At 41.7% G+C, this 27,141-nt stretch overlaps 1 protein-coding gene across 3 annotated transcripts in view; it reads left to right on the top strand.

Annotated features, from left to right (window-relative positions):
- Positions 1–482: 482 nt before the first annotated feature.
- The window catches only part of CDCA7L (cell division cycle associated 7 like), a 67,840-nt gene continuing 41,181 nt past the window's right edge, over positions 483–27,141 (top strand). The window contains exon 1 of one of the 3 annotated variants that reach the window (XM_083705299.1): positions 483–695. In XM_083705299.1, coding sequence (XP_083561425.1) covers positions 498–695 — 198 coding nt within the window. In that variant the 5' untranslated portion in view covers positions 483–497. Of the gene's footprint in view, positions 696–19,841; positions 19,948–27,141 lie in introns of those variants that run through there. The other 2 variants (XM_083705302.1, XM_083705303.1) reach the window with 2 other exon arrangements.

The following is a 27,141-nucleotide window of genomic DNA, read 5'->3' as shown; positions in this document are numbered from 1 at the left end:
AATTTTAATACACCAAACTGAGGACTTAGAATTATTCATCTATATTCAGTGTTTGTTTTCAATAGAGAAAGCCGGGCAGGATGTTGTAGTAGCTTGATGTTGACTTAATCAGGTTCCCCTGTACAGTGGTACCTCAGGTTGCATATGCTTCAGGTTACATACGTTTCAGGTTACACACTCCGCTAACCCAGAAATAGTGCTTCAGGTTAAGAACTTGGCTTCAGGATAAGAACAGAAATCGGGTTTTGGCAGCGCGGCAGCAGCAGGAGGCCCCATTAGCTAAAGTGGTGTTTCAGGTTAAGAACAGTTTCAGGTTAAGAACAGACCTCCGGAATGAATTAAGTACTTAACCCGAGGTACCACTGTAATGCTATCACAGGATACAAGCATTCAGAAAAGCTCTAGCAACCAACCGTTCAAATATGTGTCAGAGGAGTATAAAAGCACTTGAACATTCTTGTATACACAATTTAAGATGTGTGTGTATAAAAAGAAACATGAAAAGAGGCCCTCTGGAAAATGCTACTTCTGAAACTCTTTATTCTTCCTCTGAAAAAAATGCCTGTGCATGCAGAGACTATTGCTGGAAGTACCATCTGTTTAGCAACTTAGTTATATCTCTGTCCTCATTGGCTTCCTTGACATTCCACTCAGCACTTCTTTGTCTTCTGGATGACTTAATCTGGTGCCGAAGGGTGAGTTTATAATGACAATGTGTAGGATTTTTACTTGTTGTGAGCACGCCAGCTGTGCTGGTGTAATATATTGATGGCAAGCGCCAAACATTTTGCAGCCTTGTGGAGAGAGGGAGGGAAAGCTGTTGTTATAATGCAACTCATGTACCCGACAATCTTAGCAGGTGTCACTATGGTAGGGGAAGTGTGGCTTCGTTAGATTGCGGTCAATAGCTACAGCTGCAAGATAATGGAGAGGCAAAGCTGAAAAGAGCCACACAAAAATGCCATGGAACTAAAATCTTATTTTTTTAAAACAGTAAATATTTAAAGTTATGATGAGGCCTTCCTCATGGTCCTGCAATTATCCAGTGGCTGATATTTTTGCATCCGTCATAAAGGTGTACAGGTGACATACTTCGATGTATGAATAATTCCATGAGCAAGGGATGCAGGTGGCACTGTGGTCTAAACCACTGAGACTCTGGGGCTTGCCAATCAGAAGGTTGAAAGTTGGAATCCGCACAACAGGGTGAGCTCCCATGGCTCTGACCCAGCTTCTGCCAACCTAACAGTTTCAGAGCATACCAGTGCGAGTAGATAAATAGGTACTGCGGTGGTGGGAAGGTAAACAGCGTTTCCGTGCACTCTGGGCTTCCATCACGGTGCTCTGTTGCACCAGAAGTGGTTTAGTCATGCTGGCCACATGACCCAGAAAGCTGTCTGTGGACAAATGTAGCTCCCTTGGCCTGAATCGAGATGAGTGCCGCAACCCCATAGTCACCTTTGACTGGACTTAGCCGTCCAGGGGTCATTTACATTACCTTTACCTAATTCTCTGGGCAAAAAAAAAATTCGGAGAAATTCAGAACTCTGTTATTCTAAAGATTTTAGTTTTATTCTGTGCACTCCGCAATTGACACATGGATGGAATTGTAGTCTTGTGAAGCTGGCCTTGATTGCAATAGGCCACAGGGCAGTGGGACCAGGGATGTTATTAGGGGGTGGCCAAGGGGGACTGAACTCTGGGTCTTTTGCACAGGGCACCAGCCCTTTCCTGCTTTGTTACAGTGGTACCTCAGGTTACAAACACTTCAGGTTACAGACTCCACTAACCCGGAAGTAGTACATTGGGTTAAGAACTTTACCTCAGGTGAGAACAAAAATAGCGCACCAGCGGTACGGTGGTAGCAGGAGGCCCCATTAGCTAAAGTGGTACCTCAGGTTAAGAACGGTTTCAGGTTAAGAACGGACCTCCAGAACAAATTAAGTACGTAACCAGAGGTACCACTGTAGTTTATTAACTTTGCTTACAAGGTGGCACAGGCCACTGCAAAGCACTGGTGCTGGTGAGACCCAAGCTATTGCCTAGAGGCAAATGTATGGCAAAAGCCAGCGCCCCAAACCATTTAAAGAAGAGACAACTGCTTAGGTGGGCATGGTGGCTCATACAGAAAGGTGGCTCATACAGTTCTTAAAATAAAAAAGAGAGTGAATATTTATTACAAGTAATTAGCAGTTTTATAGGTAGGAATTACACCATACTTGTAAAGCACCCAGTTTTCCTCAAAGTATCTTGGGAACTGTAGTTGACCTCCACAGAGCTACAGTTCCCAGCACCCTTAACTATATGAGCTGCTGACATCAGCATGGGCAGCTGACCAGTCAGCAATCACGTACTTGGGTGGCGCTGACTGAGGTGCCTCCTGCCTCAACAACCACTTCCCAATTGTGTATATATATATATATATATATATATGCAGGTTTTGGTGTCCTCGGGTGTCTTCCCGTGTAAAAGTTGGGGTGTCTAGGCCCACGGGAAGACACCCGAGGACACCAAAACCTGCATTCCTGTACCCGTGAAAATCTACGAAAGCAAATATATATATATATATATATATATATGCTTTCGTAGATTTTCACGGGTACAGGAATGCAGGTTTTGGTGTCCTCGGGTGTCTTCCCGTGTAAAAGTTGGGGTGTCTAGGCGACGTCCACAGATGAATTACTGACACCATCCAGTAGCCAATCCATGGTGGCACCTCCGGATGCTGCACCCCCCTGCAATCCCTACACAGATCTGGCTGACACAAGCCACAAAACCACAGCTCGCCCCTATACACGAAGCCAAGCCAAAGCACAACTAAGTGCAATACAGCCATCTTCTCAGGAAAACTCTTCACAAAGTTCAAGAGGTCAAGACACAAAGACTTTAGCAACTAATCCACACCTAATGACCCACCTAAGTGGTACTCAGGATATCACTCAAGAAATCACTCAAGGTATCTCTCAAGTAATTAAGGAACAAAAGAAGAAAAGGCACACTAGCCTGGGAACTTCCTCCCTGCCCAGAACATTGGAGGCTAGACACCACACCCCCTCTACAGTATTTATAGGAACTCAAACATTGAGATCCCGCTCTGTTCCAGTAACAAGAAGCCGAAAGCACCAGCCTGAAGATGACGAGTGAGACCTCGTCGAAACGTCGCCTAGACACCCCAACTTTTACACGGGAAGACACCCGAGGACACCAAAACCTGCATATATATATATATATATATATATATATATATATTGTATCCCGCTCTCCCCAGCCAAAGCCAGGCTCAGAGCGGCTAACATCATATAAATAAGACAATATGCATAATACAATATACAATATGCAAATAAAATAACATTCAACATTCATTAAAACAATACAGAATAATATTAAATATCAGCATTTCAAAATTAAACATAAATCCACTCAACAGTTACAATAAGTAATTTCTAAACTCCAATCAATAAAACAGCAAACCACAGTGCACAACATAATACAATACAAAATGAGAAGCAGAGACTGGAGGGTGGGGCAAGGCAGGTGGAAGGAGGCCTTGCCTGATGGAGTCTCTCCCCTCACAGTTCTTCCTCCAGGAACAGCTTGTGATAAGCACGGGAATCTTCCTCCACACAACTGCTTTTCAGTAGCAGCCAGAAGTTACTATTAGTAACTTCACAAGCTGCCTCTCTCTCCAAGCAAACGAAAAAGGCAGATTGCTGGTGGCAACATATCCTGCCAGCATTGAGTAAGGATCTCTTTCTTCCAGCATGGCCCAGCTTCTACTACCATGTCCCATAACTGGAGGCATTTCTGAAAATGGACACACACAGAGAAAGTGAGCTTATATGCAGGAATTATGAACCTCTGCAGGGCTGGCTCCTCAGCCACCTACCAAATTTGGCTGAAGCAGCAGTATCTCTGGTGGCAGCAAAAATAATAAAACAGGCAAACAGACCTGCATGCAAGTCACATGTAGCAATCGTACTAGGGAAATTTGGGGTGGTGATAGCTATAACTACATCTTGTTTGAAGGTGTCTGTGAAGTTGGGGGGGGGGGAGAGAATCTACAGTGTCTGTAGTTTCCACCTTTTACCCCGATAAACTCTGTACAGTGGTACCTCAGGTTAAGTACTTAATTCGTTCCGGAGGTCCGTACTTAACCTGAAACTGTTCTTAACCTGAAGCACCACTTTAGCTAATGGGGCCTCCTGCTGCTGCCATGCCGCCGGAGCACGATTTCTGTTCTCATCCTGAAGCACTATTTCTGGGTTAGCGGGGTCTGTAAACTGAAGCGTATGTAACCTGAAGCGTATGTAACCCAAGGTACCACTGTAATACGCATTTCCGGAGCATTTGACCACTCGACTGTCCTTCATTTGCTCCCTTCATTTGGTCCCTGCCTGCCTCTGAGAGTCCTCTTCCTTGCAGTTGTTTTTCCCTCACTGACAAGTTGCTCAGTTTGGCTATTTCCAGCACCTTGCTCCCTGTCCGCTCCAGTGAGAACACTCTGGTATTTTCAACAGGGCTCATGGTTCATTTCTTGCATTCTTCCCCTCACTGACAAGTTGCTCAGCTCTCTCAGCCGAACTGAACTGAACTTGTATCCAGCTTTGAGATATGTTGGTGTGTGTGCATGTGTAGGGGAACTAATCATTCGCAAACAACTGGGGGTGCTTCTTAAAACCAGGTTAACTAATACATTTTAATTAATCTTTAAATATTTATGTAGGGTTGCCATATTTCAAAAAGTAAAATTGCTGACACTTGCAAAGAAAAACACCTAAATTGTTGAGCTTTTGGGGGAGAAATTCCCCCACAAAATAGTGATTTTAAGCTTTTGGAACTGTTTCCACTGCTTTTTGTGGGTTTTCTCTGACATTTTGCAAATTTGGCAAAATTGTCTCCTGGCGCTATTTTTACACCCAAAAACCAGGACATGTCTGGATTTTTCCTGATGTATGGCAAGCCTGTCTTTATGTGAATGAATCATTTTAAAACGGGTACTAAAAGGTACAGGTGGTGACCATTTTGCACAGGGGTTCTGTTCCCAGCCCCTGTGCACATTGCTGGAGCACATAGAAGCACGCCCCACCCCATTCCACCCCCATACTGCCTTCTTCTGGGCCCAAAAGGACCTGCATATCGGCGATCGTGCGTCAATTGGATGTGCCTAAAATGGTCACCCCCTATATGGGCAGTAATATGGATTTGCTCAAAGGAAAACAAAAAAGTGTGATTTGAGTGTAACAGTAGCATTTCTAGAATACAGTGGTACCTCTGGTTAAGTACTTAATTCGTTCCGGAGGTCCCTTCTTAACCTGAAACTGTTCTTAACCTGAAGCACCACTTTAGCCGGAGCACGATTTCTGTTCTCATCCTGAAACAAAGTTTTTAACCCAAGGTACTATTTCTGGGTTAGCGGAGTCTGTAACCTGAAGCATATATAACCCGAGGTACCACTGTATATAAGTTAGTTTAAAGATGTTTCCCGATATTGAGTTACAATCCACATTAACTACATTCAAAAGTATTGCTTTGGAAAACAAACGTGAGTATTACAGCCAGTAATCTTGGCATCTGAAAGCATCCTCAAGATCGATTTGCAACAATGACTTGACATATTTGGGCCTCACCATTTCAGAGATCTTCTCTTTCCTGATCCTGAACTTATCAGTACAGTGCGCTTTGCTGGTTTGTCTGACCATCACATCCAATATTGTAGTGTGGAGTAGGAAGAAATGCTTACTGATCCTCTTCACAGCAGCTCTTTCTTCTGCAAGTCACAGCCCACCCTCAGAAACTCCTGCTGATCTGCTCGCTTGGCCAGATGCTCTTGCCAAACACCCACCTGGCCCAGCTGTGTCTTTCAGCAGCACTTGTCGACTGCCAAGGCAGCTTTTAATCTTTCACTTTTCAATGAGTGCTAAAGTAGTAGTTTTTAATTATTCTTTCTTATTCTAGCTACTTAAAACAGCAGTAAAAGGAAGCAAAGTTATTTGTACAGCTCAGCTGACAAGAGATTGCTGGCTTGATTCTGAAGTGTGTGGCAGCGCTATTATGTTATCAACTGGGTGGACCAGCAAAAACCACCCTCAAGGCATCTAGATTCCAGTGGCTGTGGCTTCTAGGGAGCTGTTTTCATTTTTCTAGGTTGCCACTCCTCTAGGGTTTGAGTATTCATTGAGGGAGGGAAAAAACTCAGAACCATAAATTCTTTTTGTAATCGTACAAGTAGCAGATGCGGAGCCAGAATGCAGCCTTTCATTTTGCCACTTTTTATGCCCTACAAATTCCATTCCTTTCATAATGGATGCCTGCCACTTTGCTGTTATTTAAAAAGTAAATAGCTTTCCTGCAGGAAATAACTTGACTGTAAAACGTACCTCCAGTTGCCGCAGAAAGAATCTATTGAGCGGAAAGGAAAGCTTCAGCTCAACTATATTGAACCCTCCAGGATGTAAGAGTAGCCGCTTTTGACATTGCAACCCTGGAAAGCTAGAAGTTCTACCACAATTATGGCATATGCTGTCCCTCTTTTATGGTCACTTGTAAATCCCTGTCCCCGATTTTGTCCCTATTTTGTAGAAGCTGTGTTAATTTTTTGTTAGTGAGAGTTGCTAACATTGTCATTCATCAGGGTGTATTGGCTCCCTTCACAGAGCCTTTGGAAGTTTAGCCTGCAATTCCATGCATGCAAAGATCTCATTGAACTCAGTGGGAGTTACTTCTGAGAAAACCTATATAGGATTGTGCTGCTATATTTTTGAATGAGTGCATGTTTATTTGTGCATATTTTGGTTGGCACATGAACATCAAGACATAGAATTTTTTCTTTTTTGAAGTTTTTTTTTGGGGGGGAAACAAACCATGAACCCAGAAGTAACACTAAAGCAAACCAAGACTCAGCTCCCAGCAGCTCAGGAGGATGGAGAGGGGAAGGAGCAAAGCACATGCAATTTTAGTCCCATGCCTAAAGATGACATGAACCCATATATTGTTAGAGAAAAGCAAATACTTTTCCTTCTCTTGAGTTTGCATTTGATACACTTGTTACTTTAAACCACATGAGGGCACTCTTTGTCTAGTGATCTAGCCACCTTCTGTTTGTAGCTTCTCTGCCTAAGTTAACTTCATCCATAAATGCTGAGCCATTTTGTTTTATTGCTCTTTCTCAACTTGAGACAAACAAAATGTCTGATTTTTTCCACTGTCTCTCTCTCATCTCCACTCATCCTACAAATAGTTCATGCATGAATAAGGCCTCTGAACTCCAGAAATTGTAAGTGATTTTCTCACAAGTGCCACCACCCACCCAGCTGCTCCCAGTAAGCTCTTCAGTTCCTCCTGAAATGTGACACTGGCTCTGTCTGACTCTAGCAGAGCTACAAATATAGTAAAAAAGAGAGCAAGCTGCTGCTACTTTAGTCTACAGGGTAAAGATAATATCTGTGAAAATTTCTTTATGTAAAAACAAAAGCAAAAAACCCCCCTACAGAACACAGTTCCTTAAAGCACAGCAGGGAGCAAGTCTGGACTAGAACCTTCTTCCTGATGTACTACTAATTCTTTTTTAGCTTACATGGAGGAATGTTTAAAAAAATGTGATCTCCCATCAGTAGTCTGAAGCAGTACCATCCACTCTGCTACCTCAGGATTCCATTTTCCCTACATGTAGACAAGCTTTCTAAAAAGAGCCCCTTGCACATACAACTGTAAGGTTTTCTGCATGATTGGAACCCCTGCTTGTTTGGGCATTTTAGTCACACGGAGCGAGCTCTATGTGCCCTGTGTGCAATTATACGCATAGGTTCTCTTTTCAGACCTTATTAAAATGTGTGGAGAAGTTTATGTGCAACACCATTCTCCCCATGCATTCATGTAGCATCTAAAAGGGGGGGGGGGGTTCTATTTCTCTGTAAAATAGAGGCAGCAGTTTTAAGAAAGGGTGTTGGCAGCAGGGACTAAGCTTGGTCTATAGCAGAAAATACCCTTGCACATTCTTATTTTATTCTAAGTAGTTACTGACTGCCCCACTTCCTTGGTATTTGCCATTTATTCTTGAAAAGTGCAAGTGTTTTTAGATGTAAAAGAAGGGTCATTGTGATCAGTTATTCATAACAGTAGCTATGAATTTATCATTTGTATGCATTCTGTATGCCAACTCAAAACGTTATTGCTGTCAGTCCTTTTCGCCACACACACATGCACACACACTTTAGTATATTAGCAAATATTGCCTCAAACAGGTGCACACTAATTATTTATCTATGTATAGCAGCCCTCCATTTCCCCTCCCCCAGATACACAGCCCAGGCGAACTCGCATCTCCTTTTCATCCTGATAAAGAAAGGGTGTTCTATTCATAGGAAAATAGTTGGGTCGGGCTCTCTGGGGCTTTTTGTTTGTGCTCCACGGGGTGCCTAATAGCGCTGCAGGGGTAGGAATCCAGTCACGCAAGCAACCTACAGTATACACTGCCAACCAAAAAAAGTGTTAATTAAAGGGTGTCAAATTCAAGGAGAGCCAGAAGTGGCTTGGGGAAGGGGTGAGGGGGCACATTTTCCATAGAGAAGAGCATATAGAAGAGGTGTCTTCAGACAATCTCCCCCCCCCCCCTTTCTTTCTTTCTTTCATTTTTGTGAATTGTTCCATAACTGGATACCAGGCAGCTTTGCAGTTATGGTAGACATTCAGCTAGCCTTCTTTATTGTTTAAAATCAATAAATATAATTAAACTTACACAGTACACTCCCCACTGTTGTTGACAGTAGTTGTTTTATCTGAATAAAGAATGATTTCCAGGATTTTGTAGGAAGTGCTGCATATTTATGCAAAAGTTGTCTATTAAATCTCTTGCATAGCATTTGGTACACAAAAGCTTTAGTTTCCACTTTGTATTTCAAAGCACTGTGCAATTTGCTATAAAAGGTATGAAAGCAAATAAAAGTGCCTGAATGTTCACGGCGCATAAATCAGACTTGTACATAAACTGTTGTGAGTGAAGGTTCCCCCTTGAAAACAAGTTAAACTCTACACATTTATTATTTATTGTACTAAAATTGCTGGGGTTAATTTACTTCTCGGTGGAAAAGGTAAAATAATAATGCAATCATTCATAAGTCAACATTATATTGCCTGCATATAAAATGTTTAATATATATTGTCATAGACAGAAACTGAGGGCTTACAATAACATACTGAATTTAATTAAACTGCTGGGACAGCATTAATGTGAAAATTGTCACACTCTGAAGTCAGTTACTGTTTTGTCCCACATCTGATTTCCCCCCCCCCCCCATGTAATATAATGCATACATTCGCCTCTGTTCCTGTCTTTTGACAGTTGATTGATAAAAGTATTGGGGAATGAAATCAGTATAGACTAACTCCTTAAATTTAAGCTGAATGGTGTGATATTTGAATCATACATTCATCCTTTTAGTCTGAGGTAACAAGGTGCTATGACTTATCGTATTTTTTGCTCTATAAGACTCACTTTTTCCCTCCTAAAAAGTAAGGGAAAATGTGTGTGCGTCTTATGGAGCGAATGCAGGCTGCACAGCTATCCCAGAAGCCAGAGCAGCAAGAGGGCTTGCTGCTTTCACTGCACAGCGATCCCTTTTGCTGTTCTGGCTTCTGAGATTCAGAATATTTTTTTTCTTGTTTTCCTCCTCCAAAAACTAGGTGCGTCTTGTAGTCTGGTGCGTCTTGTAGAGTGAAAAATACGGCACTTAAGTCTCTGCATGTGCAAATGAGTTTGCTCATCTCATCTGCTAAAAGTGTGTCTCTATTTCATCACAGATGGATCATGAATGAAAATAATTGAGAAGATGGCATTATTCTATGTTATTCTTCAGGTTAGTAGTACACATGAAAAGGTAGCAGTCCCTCAAAGGTTAGGTACCACCTAAGTGGTACATAGGGTTGATAAGCAGCCATAATAAATGGACACAACTTTTTACTTCTAGGTCAGTTGCCTTTTTGTGTGAAGGAAGCCAGAGACAAAAGTGTGCAGAACAACTGCAGCTCTTATTTGTGCAGCAGGTTAAATTCCTGCCATGCAAAAGTCAGAGTGAATTGAATGGGTGGAAGGAAGGGGGTTGGAGGAGAGGCAGAAAGAAGAGCTATTTTGTCTGTGGCTAGGGGGAGCAATCTGGATGGTTCTGCCAGGGGCGCAAGATCACCTAGCTATGGTTCTGCCTCCATACAGGCAAGCAAGAAGCATTATGAAAGTCCAAGGACATATTCCAGCCCAGCAAAAGCACTCTAAGAGGATCAGGGGTGCCAACTTGAATAAAATATTGGGGAGCCCTGCCCTACATAATCGATCATATGACGGGGTGTACCCACACCATTTGAATGGCAATGCCCATCAACTTTGGGGGCTCCCGACGCCCGCAAATATTTTATTTGTGACCCCAAAGGGACCTCAGCACCTTTGTGATCTGAGGAGAATCCTAATGACTGGATAAAGAGGCTTGGAATGAATGGATATGACTGACTTAAGTCCATTCATTCCAGTGGGTCTCCTCTGAGTTGGACACAACCCTCAGTTATGAGGGAAATGGATTCTCTACACCTGTTGAGATGAATCTTCTGCTTGTTGTATGCTTCAGAGTTGAACTCTTTGTGACAAACTGAACTCTGGGTGGCTTTAAAAATATGTATATGAGGGATATAATTATTATATAGTTGTTTACCTATACGCTGCAGGGCTGTGTATTTTTGTATAACTGTTATTTGAGTGGTTACAAACTGGCAAATGGTTTGAGGTAATTTAGAATCTTTTGTTTGATAGGCAAGGAATTGGCGGGAACTTCCTTTGGGAATGTTGAGGAGAAACAGGTGATGGCAGTTAGAAGTGACAGTTAGGAGAGCACTGATGAATGTTATGAGGGAGGGCAGTGTGGGGAGAGATTGATGGCTGGGCATTTAGATGGAAATGGTTATTATATTTATAGAAAGTGCATATACATTATGAAGTGCATATACATTATGAACCAATACATTATCAAGTGCATATACATTATGAACCAATGAACACAGGCAGCTCTCTCCATACCATAATGTCATGTAAAGCAGTGTTCATGTCATAACTTTTGTTCATTTATTGTTTCAAATTTGTTGCTCTTAGAAGTACTTGACCCTGAAGTCATTTAATGGTTTTCTATACTGTAACACACAGTAACGCAGGTGGCGCTGTGGGTTAAAGCCTCAGCGCCTAGGACTTGCCGATCGAAAGGTCGGCAGTTCGAATCCCTGCAGCGGGGTGCGCTCCCGCTGCTCGGTCCCAGCGCCTGCCAACCTAGCAGTTCGAAAGTACCTCCGGGTGCAAGTAGATAAATAGGGACCGCTTACCAGCGGGAAGGTAAACGGCGTTTCCGTGTGCGGCTCTGGCTCGCCAGAGCAGCGATGTCACGCTGGCCACGTGACCCGGAAGTGTCTCCGGACAGCGCTGGCCCCTGGCCTCTTAAGTGAGATGGGCGCACAACCCCAGAGTCTGTCAAGACTGGCCCGTACGGGCAGGGGTACCTTTACCTTTACTATACTGTAACACATTGAATTTGGCCTGGTAGCTCACAACCAGTGCACCGCCCTGGGAATAAAGGTGATGTGGTCTCATTTTGCCTGATCATTCTCAGGAAGGCACTGGGTAAAAATTAACCACCTGGAATAAGGTAGTGTAGGTAAAACCAGATAAAAAAATGGGATAACTGAAAGTGTGAAGGTGAACATTTGGACATTTCAGCCAAATATAGGATATTCTGTGCCAAATGATCCCTGTAACAATATTCTAATTTCAGTTATGATTGGTAAATTTTGTGCAAATCAGTCTGATGTTGACAAACATAACTAACAGATATATTGCCACTTTAAAAATATTCATAAGAAAATATTAAATGCTTCCAAACCATATGAAATACTGTAGAATTATGGCCAGCTTTTAGATTTTTCCATGCGCTTATTTCTCCTGCTTTTTAAAAATGGTGTCACGCTTTGCATATAGTAAATATTTTTGGTTTTAGAGTATATTAAACATGCATCTTTGAAAATTTGGTTGAAACAAGTGTTCCCTTTTCTCCTTGCTCATTCCATGATAAGTGCTTTATGTTTGGGGTTTGCTAATGCAACAGTCATTTCTGAGAGCTATCCAAACAGAAACCACATCAATAAGATACTAAACCCTTAATTACAGTAATGTATGTACTGAGGATTCCTCCTCCTTCTCCCCTGCGTCCCTATTTTGCTTCCACCCCAAACCTTTCTTCATTCCCTTGGGCACAGATTCCTAACTGCAGCATCTCAAACCCATCACAGCGCGTGCACTTAAAACGGCTGCAGGAAATTTGTTTTACAAGGCTGGTTTTAACTGAACTACCTGCTGTGCACCACATTGCTACTGTTTGGGAAATGAATGATGGGAAAAGCAAGTCTGTGATTTCATTTGTTCAGACCGATTAGTCACACGTTGCATACGGTATCATTTGCTTGTCACTTAATGACTGACCAGCCTGCCTGAATCATTAGTGCTGTAGCGCAATGAAAGGAAGACATAAGCATAATGAGGAACTGAAGGAAAGTGGAGTGCTGTTTTACCTAAAAGAAATGGTGCGCAGAAATCCAGCACAGCTGCAGGTGTTCCAATGACAATGTGGGAAGCAGTTAGCTTCCAATTTAGCAGAAAATTAAGAGCGAAAAAACTGTTATTTGTGAGAGAAGATACTCATGGCAAGCAATCATCCATGCTCTATATCCACAAGATGAGCATTCAGCTGTCTTTGTCGTGACTTAAAACAATTGGTATCTTGGGCAGCATTCAACACCAGATTGGTGCTTATTATCTGCAGTTTATTCTTTCTTGGGATATTTTGTTTTTCTCTCCCCCCCACAACCATTTTATGGTTAATTTGCTTGCATGAATGTAAAACCATTTAAACTGAAAAATCTGGATTGTGGTTTATCATTGTGCTCTGAGCTGTGTGATGCAACATAATTGCCAATTTTCAGATTCATAATTCATTTTGATTCATGCAGCTTCATGCAAACCATACTTTTCAAACTACTAACAAGCTAGATTAGAGCCTGCAGATTCCTTTGGTCAAATAGCACACGTTACAGAGCTGCACTTTGTAAAGTCAAATTATAAATGTTGTTGACAAGACAAGTAACTTCACTTCCCAATCAAAACATCTTGGTTCTGGGAATCTAGGGAATAGATTCTGTATGTATAGTCTTAACAAACACACATAGTCAAGATGATTTGGGGGTATGAGTTCAGTTCCCAACAAATTTTCCTGTGTAATAATGGGCATGTTGCATTTGAAGGACATAGGAATTGCATCCATGACTGAAGTGTCATAAAGATGTGAAGTTTTAGGTCAGTTTCAAAAACTACTGCTGTTGTAGGCATCTATTATAGAGATTTAACCCAGTTGTTTCATTTAGCTTTTGCACATTCTCTAAAGTGCATAAAAGTGCTCAAAAGGAACCACAAAATAGCTTATCTGGGAGAGGAAAGATGTTCATGCTTTTGCAACTGATTTTCAGCTTCTGAAAATGGTCTTCCAAATAAAATAACTTCCACATAGCTTCTTAAGATAGGACTATAGCAATGATTTTAGAGGGTCTTAAACAGGGGCACCGACTTATAAAAAATATTGGGGGGAAGTTTTCTAAGAGCCGCTCCCGGCCCGTTGCTGCTGCTGCCACCCGCCTCGTGGCCCCCTCGCCAGCTGAGGGAGGGAGAGAGACCGAGAAGGAGAGATTTGGAAGGTTTTAACAATATGTTTGGTTGGCATGCATATATCTGGTATGACAAGGTTAAAGTGCACAAGGGTTTCAAAAACCATATTGTCAGGAAAGCACTATATAATGTTTGGATTCGGTATAAGGATTTGTTGGAAAGCAAAACTCCCAGGTGGCTATCACCAATGGAGGCTAAAGAGGTGAAGAAACTTAATATGAGAACTAATTGGCCAAAATATTCTGAGATTTTGGAACTAGAAAGTGGTGAATTTAAATTACAGAGCTTTGAGAAGATAAAGTCCAAGGTATGAGATTGGCTCCATTATTTTCAAATAATGGAGGCCTTTAAACAAGACAGGAAAATTGGATTCCAGGTGGAAAAATCGAAATTAGAAACTGAATTGTTAGAACCCAATACGAAGAATTTATCAAGGATGTATAACTTGCTGTTGAAGTGGAATACAATTGATGAGACAGTTAAATCAGCCATGATTAGATGGGCACAGGACTTAGGTCATGATATTATGTTTGCTGACTGGGAACAGTTGTGGACCACAGGTATTAAATTCACGGCTTGTAATGCCTTAAGAGAAAACATTATGAAAATGATTTACAGGTGGTACATGACCCCAGCCAAGCTTGCGAAGATTTATCATTTGCCCAATAATAAATGTTGGAAATGTAATGAGACCGAAGGTACCTTTTTTCACCTTTGGTGGACCTGCCCAAAGATTAAGGCCTTCTGGGAACTGATTTATAATGAAATTAAGAAAGTACTTAAATGTACTTTTCATAAGAAACCAGAGGCATTTCTTTTGGGTATGGTCGGCCAATTGGTGTCAAGGAGGGATAAGATCTTTTTTATGTACGCCACAACGGCAGCAAGGATTCTTCTAGCAAAGTATTGGAAGACACAAGAGTTACCCACGCTGGAAGAGTGGCAGGTGAAAGTGATCGATTTTATGGGATTGGCAGAAATGACCGGCAGAATCCGTGACCAAGAGAAAGAGACTGTGGAGGAAGACTGGAAGAAGTTTAAAGCATATCTTAAAAATTGCTATAAAATTGAGGGGTGTTAAAGTGTTAAGGGAAAGGAAGATGTATAATTACAGCTATATATATCTTTTGATTCAAAGTGTAATTGAAAGGAGAATAAGTTAAACTATAATTGGCTAAAAGGGTTGCTGAAAAATTTTGAAATTAAGATGCAAAAAGGGGAAGGTACGGGGAAGTCCGAGAAAAGAGGCTTATGAAAATTAGGTTAAGAAAGCAAAAATGTATGTATGTGTCTATGTTTGTTGTTGTTTGTATTGTTTGGTGTTGTTTCGTTGTTAAAATTGGAAAATTAATAAAAATTATTTTTTAAAAAAAGAGATGCGTGATGGGCAAGGCAAGTGCCCGCCGCGCCTCGCCTCCCACCGCCCCTCGTGCCGGCCGCCCCTCCCCTCCCTTCCCCGCGCGCGCGCGCTCGCTCGCCCTCCTCACCCCAGCTCTTGGCGGTTCGCCCCAGGAACTCGCCGCTGTTGGGGTTGTAGATGAACCTCCGCCACTCGGCCATAGACTGGCTGAAGGGCTTCTTCTCCTCCTTGGCCATAGCAAGAGAGAGAGAGAGAGAGAGAGAGAGAGAGAGAGAGAGAGAGAGAGGCTGGAAAGAGAGAGGGAGCTTGGCGGTTCGCAGGCGGCGGTTTTTCCCCTGCCGAAACAACAGCGGCTCCTCAGAACCACTAAGTAACTCTCCCTCAGGCGCCCGGCGGGAGAGCAGAAGAGAGGAAAAGGAAAGAGGGGCTGGGCCAGTCGCACGCACCGAGCAAAACTACTCGCGCCGCCTCTTTTACTACCGTAATAATTATTTGTTTTAACTCATTACTGAATGTATTTTAAAAGGTAACTATCGTCAAACAAGGAAAATAAAAAATACCAACATAATTTTGTGATTTTACAAAGCATAATATAACTAATAATTTTCTTAAATTATTGGGGGGGCAGAGCCCCCCCAAACGAATTTTTGAGGGGGCTCGGGCCCCCTCAGGCCCCATGGAGTCAGCGCCTATGGTCTTAAGGGAGGGTTAAAGAAATGGATCTTTCATGTTCAGAGGCAAAACCTGGGGAAGGCATCTGACCAGTGTGGATCAATGAAGTCTCCTTTGCTTAACTCTGCCTAAAGAATTGTGATATTGGTGGCAGAAAGTAGGCAAATGGAGAATGCTTGAATTGGTATAAAACGGTTTTGTGACTTGTGAGACAGATGGCAAGTGATGCCTGTGCTGAGGGAGAGCAATATAACAGACTTAGTTACAGAATAGGTTGTACACATACAAAGAAACATAGGAGCCAACTCCTAGGGGTTGTGGGGGCTTCGGCCCCCACAATAAAACATTTGCAGGGGCCGGGCCCCCACAAAGTTGATGGGCAATGCCATTCAAATGGTGTGTGTGCACTGTGTCATGTGATCGATTATGCGAGGCGGGGCTTACCTGGGCCACCGCAATATTTCATTCAAGTTGGCAACCCTGCAAAGAAAACATTCCCCATGGGCACATTTTTGAAATTGTGTTATATGCTCTGAAATATTCCATTAACTGTTCCCATTTTAACCTGGTCCTCCTTTCTGTACAGTTGTGAATCCTGCAACCTACTTTCCTAGCATTTTTTAGAACTCTCTTCTGTCCTTAGTAGGGCTGCCATAGGTCTGGAATTTCCTGGACATTACTGGGATTTCAAAGGTGGACTGACGTCCGGGGGGGGCATTTCCGAAAGGTGGTGTGTTTTGTCCTGGATCTTAGGCAAGTCAATCAAAAAATTGCATTTGTAAAAACAACTTTTGGTGTATCCTGATTTTTTACTTTTTGAAATTTGGCAACCCTAGTACTTAATATTGTGCATTAGTTTCAGGTTTCCAAAGCACACTTATTGTTTTCTCTGCTCTTTATGAATTCATTTTCTCCCACTGGCTATCTTAGAGCTTTGTGCCTTCCTACTTCTTTATATATATTTTCTGGGACTTCATATACCTCTGCAAATCTTTGAAAAACCTCCAGGTAGATTTGCTAGATGTCTTCAGTCCTCCAAATCCAAATCCAGAGTACAATTCCTGCCTCAATTACATTAATGACTGAATAAACGGCTCAACCTCAGAATTGTCTCCAATCAATGTCCCCAATTTCCCAGAGTCAGTGAAGTCTCCCTCTAGTGGCCATTAACCTGTGGACTTTTTTTTCTAAATGCTGTGCTTTCCGTTTGGGCTGGAGAGAAAAAATGCTGGATCAGCAATGTTTCATTTCCCCTGGGAGCACCCTCTAGTGGTGATGTGCTGCCATGGTTGAGAAATAAACTTTTTCATTTGTTTCCACCACCGTGATCAATTTTCTTTTAAAACATATTTTAAATTAAGTTTCACTTGAACATTTATTGTTTCTTTATGAATAACATTTGTATGCTGCCCCGTAACAGTGACTTACAGTAAATATAAAAAAATCATATGAAAATTCACTAAAACACTGCACAAATATGGGATATAAAAATAAACTGTAGTAAATCTGAAGGCTGGGAGTAAAGCTACAAGAAAACATGAAGAAACAATTGGTTCCAAATAACAAAAATACATTTGTTGGCAAAATCTATAAAGTATCTTGGAATTTGTAAAAAACTGACAATCATGAATAATTATTCAAGAATATGGAACAGAGTTTAGGTTTTGGAGTTCTTTCCCGTTTTCCTAGATAGGAAGGACTGTTGTTGTTTAGTCGTTTAGTTGTGTCTGACTCTTCGTGACCCCATGGAAGGATATTGGAAGTAAAAAATAACATTTATCCCCAAATCTTGTTTCTGTATATAAATATCCCATGACAGGAATGGAGGCTGGTCTTTTGGGTGAAAGGGACACTGCCCCAGCAACTTCAATCTGCCATCAACATCTGTCAGATTCTCCATCTTAGTCTCAGTGCTACACTTTATAGCAGCAGAGAGAAAGATGGGAGCAAAATTCAAGAATTCATTTGGACAGGAAAACCACCTACACATTATTGCTGATTAAGTGGCTAGTTTTACTGCACTGGAAGGACTGGACAAGGCTCCTCTGATAGCTTGTTGGTTGGAGGACCTTTCATCTCTTGCAGCATATGAAAAAATCTATGTTTGCCTGCAAGTGCAAAGAGCATAACGTTTTTGAGATCTGAGACCCCTATTTTGAACTATTTGCGTGGTATACATGCCATATGGGCTCTGCCAAAGCCCTACATCCCCCTTGCCTATCCAACCCACCCTTCACCTTTTCCTTCTTTTTAATACTTGGTTTTGACCACATGTGCCTGATTTTCAAAATGGTATTGTGAATTGACATCCTTTGCTGATATGTTTTCTTTTTCCTTCTTTGTACTGTTATGGAAAAACTTAAAAACCAATAAACTTTGCATTTTAGAAAAATAATACATGAATATTTCACTATACCATTCATGAAGTAACTGGTAAAGGACTTTTGCATTCCACCAACAATATCTGATAAATGATCTTGACCAATCATTGCTTTGCAAAATAATGATAATTACAACATCCTGAACTTGTATAATATCAGCAGTTTTGTTTATTTAGTTCTTCACAGGACATCCATCATGTCTGTCTTTTTTTTTGTTTTGCTTTACATTTTACAGGTTTCTTTTGCTCCCTGTCTGTTCTCACCAGCTGGTCAGAGAAAATATTCAGCTACACCCTATTTCCTTTTGCTTAATAGACACACTGTTCTGTTCTGCCAATTTTGTGTATAATAATTTCTTTTCCCCTGTATTCATTTCCAATACACTGGTCAGCTTTCAGCATCTACTTCATTAACCATAGACTATCAGCAGTTTATGAAGGATATTTTATTAGGTTGGAGCGGGCGGGGGGGGGATCCTGTTCCCTCAATCCATTTTTGTATGGTATTCCTAGATTTGTGTGTTTGGTTTTACTCTCATAGTTTCAACATTTGTGCTACTTGGTTCTGGGTTTTTATTTAGTCTTTTTTTATGCATATATGCACTCCAATCTGCCAATTAGAGAGGCATTAGGGCAAAGAAGATGATTACTGCTGCTTGCCTTCTATAACAATTTTAAATGTTAACTATATTTAGAATTAAAGAATTATATGAGAACCAAACACACATTCCAAAGAAGACACATGAGCATCATCAAACTGCATCCCTTCCAGTATGTGTATTTGGGGCAGGGATGGCACGTGTGTGTGTGTAAACAGGAGCAGCAAAGTAGATTTAGATGTGAGAGTTAAGATCTCTGAAAGAAAACAGTATACGTTAATGATGGGAGTCTAGCAATTGGGGTGTAACAAATTGTGGGGCAAGCCCCTTGTTTGAGAGTGCCTGTACCTGGGAGGGAAAGTGCTGCAAGGATGGCTATTTCAATAGCTTGGAACAGTTTGGTGAGTTCCAATAGATGAGTAAGGCTGTTTCTTTGTTATGTCTTTTTGCCCACAACACATACTGAGTCACAGATACAGCCACAAAGTTTTCAAAATTGTAAAGTTCCTGAATGGAACTGACATGGGCTTGAATGACTTTTTATTCAGTGTAGTAAATCTGAGAAAAATGTAAGCAGGTTGGGTTTCATCGCTGAAACAAGTCCTCACTGATGTAATAAACAATTGCAGGTAGGAAATGTAGATGGATCACTGGTAGAGCTCTTGTGCAGATTGGTTGTGATGAGTGGCATGGTTTTTCTCTTGTATGGTTTGTCTAGGTGCTATAAGTTCCACATCAACTTCATCTGCAATTGCACTTCTTTATTATTTTGCTAAAAGTTTCCTCACTAGTTTTCCTGTGTTGTTTCATTATCCCCAGTAACTCTTGTATAGGTGATTTCATTTTCATTATATCTAACATCCCAGACTGCAGAACTTGGGTGTCTGGCTCTAGCAGTGAATAATATTTGTTTATTATAACAAGACAAACAATAAAAGTTGTTGTCCATGTTGCTTAATCCTGCTGATTGCTTGCATTGGGAGATAATGCTTATGTGATTTTCTGCAAACACACAGATATTTTTGTATATATATATATTTTAGTCCACTATATTTCACATAGTACAGCTTCTGTTCATTTTCCTCTATAGCATTTGCATGTGGCTTTTTCAGTCGCTGTTCAACTGACACCTTTTTCCTGCTCATGACAGAAAGGAAGTTAGAAGCCTCTTCATGAGAACCACTATGCCATCCAATATGTGAGTACTTCTTGAAACTTAATTGAAGTCTTTGTACCTAGTACAAACTTTGTAATGAATGTGTCCTGCACCTCTCATACTACTGGCTGGGAAAATAAAATGCAATAATGACAATCAAAGGCGCCATAGCACTTAGTGTCTCTTTCCCAAGTAAAGGATTTTTGCAACCCATTTCCCAAGAGCCTTGATGGACACCTTCGGTTTCTATTCCTGGCTACTACCACCCCCATCTGTCCTTCAAAAAGCAGGGCTGTGTAACCACAAGGTTATATAGCCCAAAACCGAGATGGAGGGAAGTTAATCATTGTTATGTCATGAATTGATGTTGGTTTGTTTTGTGTTTGTCTTTTCTTGCTTTATGTGCTGTATGTGCTGTTTTGAATTTCCCCCCCTCTTTTTGACCGTTTGTATGTTTTTGGTTTATTTACTTTTTATGGTTTTGTTTTAAAAAGAACTCAATAAAAAGATTTTTTTTTTAAAAAAAAAGCAGGGCTGTGTCCAGCAGCACCCGCAAGCTCCTCACCAGATCATAAAAAGGCACCAGAACTCCTTTGCTTATAATTGTGTTTTTAGGCCTTCCAAATCTTGTAACATTTGCAGAAGCGGCAGCATTAGATCAGAACAAGTAGCATTCATCTAAGCTGTCTACTGGCCTGGGATGGCTCTCTTGCAGAAAAGTGCAGAGAATCCAAGCCTGGCAGCCACTGTCAATAAGAGTGGTTTCAGAGGTCATTCTAAACCTTTTGTTGACTAGCTGGATATGTGTGTATCGATGCACATGAAAATAAATAAATGCATTTAGAATTAGAGGGGGCTTGTGCTCCCTTGCCCCTCCAGTCCACCGCAAACACCACTGGTTACATGGATCTCTTTGACAACAAGGGCACTGGGAAGGAAACCTCTCTGTTGTGTATGTGCCGCCAATCCAGCTGGGTGCACACATAGGCCTGTCAGATAAGCGGCCTGGTCAACTTTGGGGCAGTAAAGGAACCAGAGGGGATAAAATCCAGGCCTTGCTCCACCTCCCAGATAAAAACAGAAGTACATTTTATCACAGTCTAGTGATGCAAGTGTTAAATGACTAAAATGTGGCAAATATAAAGGAAGCTGCTTATGCATCATGTTAATTTCTGGTTTTCAATAAAAATTCAGAATGTATTGACTTGTAAAATTTTGATGTGACAGTGAAACAAATTGAACCCACCTGCTGGGGGCAACAACCTACTGAGCTGAATGAATGAAAGCCGATCCTTTGTTCTTAATCTTTGAATTCTTTACTTTCTCCCTCCCCCCTGCCCCCCCTGCAAATCGTTTGTGATCCATTTGAATTCAAAATCAAAATAACATAAAAGAAAATATACATACACATGGTTTTAACCAGCAGCACATCTATTTAGGATCTCAAGAGTGATGACATCCTTTCCCTCTCCTAGGGCCATATTCTTCTCTCACTAGGACTGGCAAGGTTGTTTTGGTGTAAAAATGAGGGAAATTTATTGTCCCTGCTGTGGCAAAGAAAAATAAAATGGTCTCAATGAAAGAATGCTAGTGGTGAGTTAGGGGTATCCCCACAGAGTAAATTGTTTGTCAAAATCACACGATTCATTGTATTTGTCTCCAAGTTAGATCACCCTACTGTGGGTTTATATTCTAGTGAGTCATCCTGGTAGGAGAGTGAACCTCAAAGGAAATGGTTGACTAAGTGGTTATTATATATTTTTAACTGTTCTTCATTAGGCAAAAGTGTGTTGATTTAATCTCCTTATCAACAGCCTCCTTTTATAGCTCCCAACATCCAAAACAGAAAAAAAATTGTCATGAAAGACCCAGTGCTATTGGGGGACAGTGCTCACCAGTAAGGAGCACTTTCACCTCTCTGTTTTTGTGCTACTCATGGCACTTTTATCAACATGTGAGTATTGGCACCTCGTTGTTGTTTTTTTTGTTGTTGTTAAAAAAAAAAGCACTGGAAATACTTACCCAATATTCTCCATGTATTTTTAAAGCCATCGAAGCTAGACTGGTCTGTACTAGATTTGAGCATGGTTTTATTTTGAGACTATTTGGTCAGCTGCTTGAGACACGGGCATAGCGGGAGGGCGCTGGGGGGGTGTAGCCCTGGGCGCATGATTTTGAGGCAGGCGTGAACCAGGTGCCCCCCACAGGGATCCGCATCCTGTCCTGTCTGCCACTGGCAGTCTCTGGGCCTGGCCGCGCTGCTGCATCCCCAGTCCCCTTGTTGAAAGGCTGCCCAGCCAATGTCAGAGGGTTTTGCCCACCAAGGCCAGCGTCGTCTGGCTAGGCTTCTCCCTGCGCAGGTGGGCAGACGGTGCAGCGTGGCCCTACTTTGCTGTGGTAGTGAGGGCTGGGCTGACACAGTGGGCTCTGTGAAACTTCTGCGCCCGCCCCCTGCCCAGCGTGTGTGTCCCTGCAGCGGCAGCAACAAGGGCTGGGTGGTACTGTGGGTTCTGTTTGCCCTCCACAGCCCACCCACCCCTGCCCGGAGCACACGCCCTGGGCTCTGGCAAACGATGCCACACCACTGCTTTGAGAGCCACTCAGAGCTATAAAGTGGGATATAAGTATTCTAAACAAACAATGGTTTGCCTAGTACTAGATATTAAGCCATTAAAGCTCATGGACACCACCCCATCCTTTGGCAATGAATTCCATATATTAATCACGATTTGGATAAATAAGTACTTCCTTCTGCCTGTCCCAAATTTCCTACCAAATGTCTTGTTTCATAGGCTGTCCCTTGCTTTTACCATACCCACTCTGTTAACTTCAGGCTCAACAGAAGAATCCGAAGTTAAATCTATGGAAAACTGTGGAAACTTGAACGCTGTGGCACTTTTCCAAAAGGGAAGTCTACTTACGTTCTCGGTTCCCCTGCTACTGAGAGGGTCTTAAAAATGTGAGGATTGAAGTGTCTAGGTGCACCTGTACAGACACCATCCCTTTATGTCAGACATAACTAGCATTGGAAGCCTGCGCTGTACCAGAAATGTCATTGAATACACTTAAAGGAGAAACCAAAATTGCAGCTGAGTGCAGCTACAATGGATGATTATAATACAGAGCAAACTATTTCTAGCAACAAAGGCCCTGAGCATATTAACTCATTCAGTGAGTTGTATTGTGTATAATTCTTGCTTACACTTGCTGTCATGCGCCGTAGTTAAAATTTACACTCTTTTATTGGACATGAGAAGATATTTTTATTTATACCCTCTTTTGTTAGCCATTTGGCTTCATAATAATTAATCAAGCCACCAAAGCATTATCATAGTGGGGAGTGAGGAGGACTTATTTGCATTATTAAGATATTCTAACAGGGTATCTCAGTGCGTTAACAGCTCAGCTACAATATGGGCCTCTTGTTTTATGACAAGTTACAATTTTCTTGTAATGTTAGCTGAAGTTCATCTCAATAATTATGCTAAATTAAGGAGTCCTGCATATATAGAAATAAACATTAAAATGCATTAAATTGAAGTGAAGAATGTAATTTAATCCCTGTATCAACTAAACGAAAGTCAGCACTAAGAGTGCCAGTGAGTCCTTGTTTCACCCTGTTAGGCCTTGATAAGACACACAACCCTCACTTTCTTAGGTGTCCTTTACACACACACAGAGAGAGAGAGAGCAATATTGGGTACTGCTTCATCATGGTGAGAACCCTCCATGCAGTAATATATAAGTGAATAACATAACCCCATGACATACCCTTCAGCTGCCCTGAATTTGCCGGCACCACCCACAGAAACAATTAAGCCATCACAGCATCTTCCTTTGCCATAGCTGCAATTTTACCCAAGGTCCTTTTAAGAGTAGTTTGGCTCCCATCTTCTGCCCCTGCCCATGGGTACGTTGTGAGGAGGAGAAGACCCGGTGTGGGGGAGCAAACCCTGGTGGTGGAGGGCATGTGTGAGCAAAGGTGGTTTTTGGAGCCTGCAGCACCCGGCAAACAGGAGAAGGGAGAGATCGCTTTCAAAATAGGAGCCTACCCTGCTGAGATGCTGGAACTGCCTTTGCTCTCTCCCCTTCCCTCCGTCTCCTCTCCCCTTCATATTCAACCCCCATCCACAATTCCTCCCCATTCTGCTTTTTGCACCACAATGACACATGTTAGCCCCCCGTCCTTTGCTACACAGCTCCATTCACCCACCATTCAGCACATGCATTGCCCCCTAAGTAAACAGAGCCTAGAAATGTGTGACCAGGCAAGAGAAAGAGGGCAATGGAGAGGAAGGCATATGGGGGCAAGGGAGAAGTCAGGCAGAGGTTTTCCCTGCATATTTTAGAGTCTTCTCCTTCTTGGAGAACCAATAAGAAATACTACCCCTGGCCCGTAAAAATAAAATAAAATCCCCACCACTCTTAGGCCATCCCTTCTTTCAGCCTGCCCCTTTTAAACACAATTCTTCCCATTTATCATTTCATTCATCCATCCATCATTTTGTAGGTCATTAAAAGGTGGGGGGCACCATTTACAATTAACTTTCTTTGGCTAAATACCTTCCCATCATGATAACTGTGCCCACTTCTCCCCCCCCCCACCTTTTTCCAGCCTATATTTCCTCTTTCCCCTAACCCTGTCACCAATTCTGATTCTCTTTCTTCTTTTCTCCTTTTCCAAAAATGTCCTTATCCTCCCCCCTCCCCGTTTCCAATCTTTTTCTCTTCCTTCCCCTCTCACTTCTATCTCTTTCCCCTCCCTTTCTCCCCCTTTTCCTTCCTTCCTTCTTCCCTTCCTTTCCCCAGTCCTCCTTCCTTTTCTTCCTTTCTTCTTCATTTTCCCTTCCTTTCATCTTCACTTTCTTTTTCTCTCTCTGCCCCCCTTTCCCTTTTCATTCTTCTCTTCCCCTTTTTCTTCTTCTTTCTTTTTCTCTCTCCTTTCCTGATTCTTCCAAATTACAGCAACTATTTCTTGTTAAATTACATTTCATAGGCAGGGCGAAATATATCACTGTATAAAGAGCTAATTGGGAGATCTTATACCTTTCCTATGTTAGATCTCACCTCACACATATACGTCATATACAAATGTGGGAGAAGCTTCCTGAGGTAAAAAAACCCTTCCTGATGTTGAAGGGTGTTTACAGTACATGTCTTCAGAAATCAACATCCTGTTGGGATGATATTACTTGCATGCATGCGTCCCATTGTGGTCCATGGAACAAGGAATCTGACTGTGCTTGAGTGTCCCCCACACTGCTGCACAAGTGTGTGATAGAAACCTTATATATCTGCATCTTCTGTTTCCTGTGGAAGATGCATGGCAGATACCTGGGCCTGAACTGACCTTTTTGGGAAGGAGGTTTCCAGAATGTAGGCAAATATTGGTCCCATGAGATGAAGTTCAAGGCTTTATTCACAAATTAAAAATTAACAAATCACTGGGACTGAGTAGAATCCCCCAGAGAGTTCTTAAAGAATTCATTGGGGGAATTGTTGCTATCCTAACAAAAATATGCAACTTTTCTTTAAAATCAGCTTCCATACCAGAGGACTGGAAAGTGGCCAATGTACTATTTTTTAAGCAATTGAGGTGGGTGGGTGGGTAAGCTCACTGTCTGTTGTGGTGAAAAACATAGTTCAAGATAAAAATATCAAGCATATAGAAGAACCAGTCTTGCTGGAGAAGAATTAGCATAGTTTCTACAAAGGGGAGTCCTGTCTCAACAAACAATTTTTGCACCAGGAATTTTGGGATACACACAAAAAATGGCATAAAACTCTTGTTCTCTTGGCTATTTTTCTATAGCTGGAGTTGGAACAGTTTCAGGATATTTTCAAGGTACTACTAGACCATAAGCCTTAAAATGTTTGAGGTCCTAGATGTCTCAGTCTTGGAAGGACCCTACAGATGCAGGATTCTTCCTCAGAGCAAGGCAAGTAAGAGCTTGTAGGCTTGCCTGTGTTACTGACCTTTTGCCATGACAAAAGTTCAAGGACAGGAGTGGAGGAGGTTGTGTGGGGGGCACCTTATTAGACTTGGGATGGCACTCTTCCCCTTTATTGTTCAGTCACGCAGTTCTGTTGTAAAGCATTGAGATGATCACTTCTAGGCTTTTGTATAGTTTGATATCTAATGGAGTTTGCTCAGCGAGCACGGGTAATCCGCTGACGTTTCTTAAACCTGGAATGGAGATGTGTGAGAGAAAGAACAGCTTTACAGTTAGTATGTCAATGTGTTTGTCTCTGGTCAGAGAAACTAGCAGTAGCCCCTTTGAGGGTTCTGTTGCTTATAGGAAACTGATGCTGGTTTAGGATGATGTCCCTTCCTTAGGATTCATGAAAGGGTGGCGCGTTCTGTGGACTGTAGCAGTACTTTCCAAGTACCTGCAGAGCAGGTTGCCATGGAATCATCAACGTCCAATCTTTTGTCCAAAACATGGATGATGCCAGCACTTTTATTTGGCATTCTATTTAGTAGGCATCTGGTCTTAGTATTGCTAAGTGCTCAAATTCACCAAGCCAGACATGTGTCCCCACAACATTCATTTAAGCCAGACGTACAGAGGGGAGAAAAGAGGGTTTAATAGCAAAAAAATTACTGTTTCACAAAATGGAAATCTTCTGTTCGGATGCTTTAATGTATGAACAGCAGATATGTGATTAAATATTCTAAAATTAGCCAGATTGTGTTTTCTACATCGCTACCTTCTACATATTTCTGTCCCCAAACCATAATTTATAACCACAGTGTCAGAAATCATAATTCAGAAGTAGCTTTATCCAGTTCATTTGATCAGTGTTTTTAAGAGGGGCTTCCTCAATTAAGTAGTCACTCTGCTGCAAATTGTCCTGAATTACACCTTTGGATAATTAGGTCTAGGCAGAAAGTGGTCATATCCATTTTGCTTTTAAACCAGTTCTGTTACTGCTTTAAGACTTCTTTTGTCCATTTGCTTACTTTCAATATTTCCATCCTGCTCTCAGTACAAACAGCATAATCAAAAATTAAAATAATACAGCAAACTTAATACATTTGTAAATTAAACTAAATCTGCATTACAAATACAATGTTGATAAAAAATGCAAGGGCATTTTTTAAAAGGGAAGCCTAATGGAAAATGTGTGCCTTAGCTACTTGTCAAAGGGCAAGTGGTAGTGGGGTCTGGCAAACATCCTTTGGCAGAATGTTCCATTGCCTTGGTTCCACTGCAGAAAATACTGCAGGATCTT

Source organism: Podarcis gaigeae (assembly GCF_964106915.1).
Source record: "Podarcis gaigeae genome assembly, chromosome: 12".
Taxonomy (NCBI): domain Eukaryota; kingdom Metazoa; phylum Chordata; class Lepidosauria; order Squamata; family Lacertidae; genus Podarcis; species Podarcis gaigeae.
Note: the sequence above shows the minus strand (reverse complement) of the source record. Positions and strands in the feature narration are given on the sequence as shown.